Source organism: Chiloscyllium plagiosum, chromosome 2 (assembly GCF_004010195.1).
Source record: "Chiloscyllium plagiosum isolate BGI_BamShark_2017 chromosome 2, ASM401019v2, whole genome shotgun sequence".
NCBI lineage: Eukaryota > Metazoa > Chordata > Chondrichthyes > Orectolobiformes > Hemiscylliidae > Chiloscyllium > Chiloscyllium plagiosum.
Genome location: NC_057711.1, coordinates 10,612,967 through 10,619,315, shown reverse-complemented (window position 1 = coordinate 10,619,315; position 6,349 = coordinate 10,612,967). Strand labels below are relative to the sequence as shown.

General features: G+C 44.2%; 1 protein-coding gene across 1 annotated transcript in view; it reads right to left on the bottom strand.

The window, feature by feature from the left end:
- Nucleotides 1-2,277, bottom strand: part of LOC122556743 (vimentin-like) — a 14,348-nt gene extending 12,071 nt beyond the window's left edge. Inside the window, exon 1 of the mRNA XM_043703850.1 lies at nucleotides 1,832-2,277. Coding sequence (XP_043559785.1) covers nucleotides 1,832-2,228 — 397 coding nt within the window. The 5' untranslated portion in view covers nucleotides 2,229-2,277. The remainder of the gene's footprint in view (nucleotides 1-1,831) is intronic.
- Between the last annotated feature and the right edge of the window lie 4,072 nt (nucleotides 2,278-6,349).

The window sequence follows — 6,349 nt, the reverse complement described above, 5'->3', positions numbered from 1 at the left end:
TTTTCTAGATGATTATAAATCCTATCTCTTATAATCTTTTCCAACACTTTACCAACAACTGAAGTGAGACTCACTGGTCTATAATTACCAGGGTTGTCTCTACTACCCTTTTTGAACAAGGGAACCACAGTCCTCAGGCACTATTCCTGTAGACAATGATGATTTGAAGATCAATGCCAAAGGCTCAGCAATCTCTTCCCTTCCCAGAGGATCCTAGGATAGATCCCATCCGGCCCAGGGGACTTGCCTATTTTCACACTCTGCAGTATTTCTAATACCTCTTTCTTGTGAACCTCAATCTCTTCTAGTCTAGATGCAAGTATCTCTGTATCTTCCTCACCAACATTTTCATTTTCTATAGTGAACACTGTCGAAAAATATTTATTTAGTGCTTCCCCTATCTCCTCTGACTCCATACACAACCTCCCACTAATATCCTTGATTGGCCCTAATTTAACTCTTTTATTCCTGACATAGCTATGGAAAGCCTTAGAGTTAACCCTGATCCTATCCGCCAACAACTTCTCATGTCTCCTCCTGGCTCCTCTGAGCTCTCTTTTTAGGTCTTTTCTGACTTCCTTGTAACTCTCAAGCGCCCTAACGGAGTTTTCACATTTTGTCCGAACATAAACCTTCTTCTTCTTCTTGACCAGAGTAGTTGTTGTTCAGTGGAACATATATATAAGGGCTGGAAATTTCAGAAACAGGTGGTAACCACAGGGACTGGAGTGCATAATCGCCTCCTCCAACACTATTTTGATTTAGTCCCTCTCTCATTTCCCTACAAATTTGTTTTTCCTTTTAATTTTGCTGCCTGGCCCCATGTGTGCAATTTGTCAATAGTTTAAGTAGGGAACTGGTTCGGTGACCATACTATTAACAAAAAGGCTGATTTTCCCCAATAAGGGGAGTTGATTAGGAAGGGCAGAGGCTAGACTGCAGTTTGCACTGAACTGTGAAATGCAAGTAAATACTTGTGCATATTGACCGCTTCCTATTTCTTTAAGTGGAATTACGTCAAAGTTTGTTTGGTAATTTCCTTAATAGGTGCCTTTGGATGAGAAAGGTGCTATATAAAAGCAGGATGTTGTTGGAAGACATTAAACCAACATCCTCCACATTCTCTCTGATTTGTTTCTCCTGTCTTGCTCCTGTAAGTCCTATTAGCTTCATAATACTATTACTTGAAAGGGTTTTTTTTCTGTACAGGTAATCAGTTTCTAACTTGACCTCAAAATAGGCAGAGAAATTAACTGTTAGTTGTGGATTCTCACCCCACACCCTCAACCCTTTGTGAGTTTATTATTACGCATCAATACTAGTCGCTTCAACAGCTCCGTGTGTAAGCATGTTTCACATTTTTACTGCTTTCAAGTCTCTTCTGAACTCCCCGTTTGATTTCTCGGTGTCTATTTTACCCCTTCGCAAGTGAAAAAAAATCTCAATAAGTCAACTCTGACAATCCTTTTCGTAATCTTACATTTTGTCTTTTTCACCGAAAATAGAGTTCCTACCAAACTGTGCTACTGCGAAGTTATCAGGATTGAAATTCATTTGTTTTGTATTCTGAATGTTGAGCATGTCAGGATGACAGACGAAAATGTTTAGGTTTGGCATCTTTGCTAATGTCAACATAGACATATATAAGAGATGAAGGGCTTTTGCCCAAAATGTCGATTTTCCTGCTCCTTGAATGCTGCCTGACCTGCTCTGCTTTTCCAGCACTACTCTAATCTTGACTCTAATCTCCAGCATCTGCAGTCCTCACTTTCGCCTATATGTACGTGAAAGCTAAGTGAACGGTCCATCAGATGAGGACGAGGACATTTACCTTGAAGGTCAAGCTGCTCTTGACATTTCAGCCTCCAGAGGTCAACCTCCTCCTTGGTGTTGCCCATCTCGATCTCGGCCAGCCCTTTCTCATGGGTGAGTCGCTCAATCAGCTCCTTGAGCTCCTTAAATTGCTGTTGATACTCGTCCCCTATTCCCTGGGGCACCTTGAGATGGGCCTTCAGGCCTGCTAGCTCTTCCCTCAGCTGGGAGTTGCGCTGCTCCAGGCCCCTCACCTTGCCAATGTAGCTGGCCAGGCAGTCGTTGAGTTGTTGCATCTCCTCCTTCTCGGATGCTCGGGCCTCTGGGGGTGCCGGGGAGGGGACCCGGAGCCTCGGGCCACTCCTACTGGACCAGCTCACGGATGCGGTCTTCTGGCTGTACGAGGAGCTCCTCATCTTCACCTTTCCAACTCGAACTGATGGTCTACCCTAATTCCTGCCCTGACTCGGGCCGCTCTTCTTATAGGGATTGGCAGGAATGTGACAACCATTGTGTAACTCTCACAACATTCTCTTGAAATTGGAACATGATGATTGTTCAGCTGTCTCAGCACTGGCTCAACTCTGGGCATAGTATTTACACTGAAGTGCTACATTACTGTGGAGTCAGGTCATGTTCTCTGATCCACCACATTCCTGTCTGTCTCCATCAGTCTGACCAGCCCATCCCAATATCTGGAATTTACCACTCCTTCCCTGAGCAGGGGATGACGGATCAGAAATGAATGTACAAGTTTTCATTTTCCAATGAGTGCTTCTGATCTCTTTCTTCCATTTGTCACATCCCTCCAGAGCATCTTGAGGAATTTCCACTTATCATCATCAAGAGATTTCCTTCTGATTCATCTCTCCCATTGCATCCCCCACATTCTCTCCAACCCCATCAATCCCCCTCTTTGTCTGGGTACCAGCCATGTCAGAGAGCAGGATGAGGATCACACTTTAGAACATTTTAGCTATTTGGCAGTGGCAGGGCTTTGTTTTGGAGTTCTGCTGTGGGCTGACCTAGGCTCCCTCTGTTCAGGATATGTCCTGTGTGAGGCTCTGAGACTGCCTACACTCACAAGGTGTTCCCCAAGCTCAGTCAAACAAGTAAGAGTGTCCATTTCCATTGGGATGCCCTGTTTCATGTGCACCACTTGCTGCATTTTCTAACGACAAAGCCAATTACATTGCCCATTTGAAAGCCAGTTGGACTTCAACTAGTAGGCACTTTTGCATGGTTATGTCATTTGTCCCACAGACCAAACGATCTCTCTGCATCTCATTCAATCACATGCCTCAACCTGTCAAGTTAACCTCATCAAAAATCCCACAAATATGCCCAGCTAATGAAGAAAGGTTTGCCAGTCATCTTTGGTATGAGAAAGATCCACCAATACCTTCACTGACATAACTTTGTAATAGTAACAGACCACAAGCCTCTGCTAGGGCTACTCAAAGAGGACCGTTCCACTCATAGCTTCAGGTTGAATTCAGTGGTGGCTGTCATTCTAAGTGCATTGGAACACCATCTGGGAGGCCGCGGAGCAATGGCAGATGCCATGACCACGTCCCATTGGCAGATGCACCACCGGCGGTGTTGGCACTGGAGGAATCCATTCTGGTTTTAAATTTTCTGGACCTTCAATTCAGTGCTAAGATTATAGAAATGTTCCTGCATGGGTAAGAGGCATGGTCGACACGAGGTCAGGTCCAGTGACGTATAAAGTTCAGTTGGTGAGGTGGTCACGAAAAAGCATGTGCACCGCCTGAAAGCTGCAACCTCACCAAAGGAGCAGGAACAAGCCAGACCCAGTACCTCGAACACCCAGAAAGGCTATCGGAACCCATATACCCATGGATTCTCCAACATATGTGAACCTTCAACATATTGTCTAGCTAACACCAATTGTTACAGTTAACCTGAGAAAGCAACTTTTAAAAAAAGGCTTTGTGATTTACACATGAAAGAAGTGGAACTATCATAGTATTCAAACAGATGAAAGACTCAACAGACAATCAACGTATTTTTCAATGTATGATTTCAGTTACATCACACTGTAAACTTTTGCTATAAATTCTGTCTCTTACAATTGTGTCCTCCACAACCACCTGATGAAGGAGTGGCGCTCCGAAAGCTAGTGCTTCCAATTAAACCTGTTGGACTATAACCTGGTGTTGTGTGATTTTTAACTTTTTAACTCAGTCCAACACCGACATCTCTAAATCAGGAGACAGAAGTGTCCCATTCACTCTGAGAGCTGGCTCTGAGGGAGCTGGACCAGTGTCAAGTACGATGCAGGTGTAAATAAAGGGTGACTTGGTGACAGGACACCGGCCTTCGTGCAGTTACACAGAGGTTCACAGAATTCATGTAGATTGCTAAAATTTCCATGAAATGTTTAAGCATCCTGTAGGACAGCATTTAACCTGAATGAGACAGCATTTTGTGCAGCTCAGTACATACTGCTGCTACTGAGTAGCAGTGATCGAGAAAGTAGATGTTGAAGGTGATTGATGTGATACCAATGAAGTGGCTGCTTTACTTGGAAGCTTTTTGAGTATTTCAGTGCTGCAATTGGGGAGTATTCCATTACATTCTTGTCTTGTGCTTTGCAGATGGTGGAAGGCTTTCAGGAGTCATGAGGTAATTTACTTCCTACAGGATTTCTAGCCTCTGACCTGTTCTTGGAGCCATCATGTTTGTACGGCAAGTCCTGTTCAGTTTCTCTTCAATGTTAGTTCCCATGGTATTGACAGCGAAAGATTCAGATGTCAAGGGGTGATAGTTAAATTCTCTTGTGTTGGAGATGGAGATGGTCATTGCTTGGTGCTGATGTGGCAAATCCCCTTTGAAAGACATTTTCAATTGCTATAACATAGTTAATTCAATTAGATAAATTGGGCTTTGAATCAAAGTTATACTTCACCTCCACCCAGCTTCCTACTTGATTTAAAATGCGATTAGAACTGTTAGGTGGGTATTTTTGACTGGCACAGACTTGATGGGCCGAAGGGCCTTCTGTGCTATACTGTATTGGCTTCTATTACGAGAGATGAAAGAAAGAAGAAAACACAGAGAAAAGCATTATACAGTATCTGTTCAAATTTACTCTAACTGGATGGCAATGTTCTTCACTAATGTATGGGTAAACAGAGGAAACACAAGCACAGGAATTAAAACAGAACTTGCTGAAAATACTCATAGGCAAAGCAACAATTGTGGAAAGAGAATTGGAGTTAACATTTCAAATGAATGACCTTTCATCAGAACAATACTGACTGCAGATCATTGACCATTGATCATTGAGTCTCCAGTGATGGACATTGGCCTCTAAGCACTTCCAGCACTTTTGTTTTTGACAAAGGAACATAAGGAGGCCATTCGGTCCCAGGGACCTGTAGCACCATTGATTTAGATCATGGTCTGATCTGAACACTAGCCACCCCTGGATAACAATGAGGGCTCCTTGCCAATAAAATGTGGACGGTAGGTAAAGTTGTCACAGTTTAGATCAGAGTGGTGCTGGAAAAGCACAGCAGGTCAGGCAGCATCCGAGGAGCAGGATCCTGCTCCTCGGATGCTGCCTGACCTGCTGTGCTTTTCCAGCACCACTCTGATCTAAACTCTGGTTTCCAGCATCTGCAGTCCTCACTTTTGCAAAGTTGTCACAGTCCTACCAGATTGAAGGGCTGATCTCTCAGTAGAGAGAAGCCTGGTGATGGTTTAGCTGAGGGTTACCACTGGTTTGTTGCCAATAATCACAGGCTTATCCACATGAAACGTGTGGAGATTAAAATATTATTTTGTCTGCTGTGGTGGTTCTATTCTGCTACAGCAGGTGGCGATGCAGTACAGCTTTTTGCAAACAGCCTGCCAATTCACAGAAAAGGAAGACAGAATGTGGCTACATAAGGAAGAATTGTAGCAATTATATTGCACTTTTCACAGGGTATTCTCAAATCATTTTGTGGCCAACCTGTGAAGCATACTATTTGAGATGTAAGAAACACGACAACTAAATTGTGGAGAGCAAGATCCCACAAACAGCAAAGAAATAACTAATAAATCACAAAGTTAAAAATCACACAACACCAGGTTATAGTCCAATAGGTTTAATTCGCATAAAGGACTTATGCCCGAAACGTCGATTCTCCGGTTCCTTGGCTGCTGCCTGACCTGCTGCGCTTTTCCAGCAACACATTTTCAGCTCTGATCTCCAGCATCTGCAGCCCTCACTTTCTCCTTAATTCGCATAAACCAAATCATCCGCCAACATTTCCGCCACCTCCAAACAGACCCCACCACCAGGGATATATTTCCCTCCTCACCCCTTTCCGCCTTCCGCAAAGACCGTTCCCTCCGTGACTACCTGGTCAGGTCCACGCCCCCCTACGACCCACCCTCCCATCCTGCCACCTTCCCCTGCCACCGCAGGAACTGTAAAACCTGCGCCCACACCTCCTCCCTCACCTCCATACAAGGCCCCAAAGGAGCTTTCCACATCCATCAAAGTTTTACCTACACATCCACT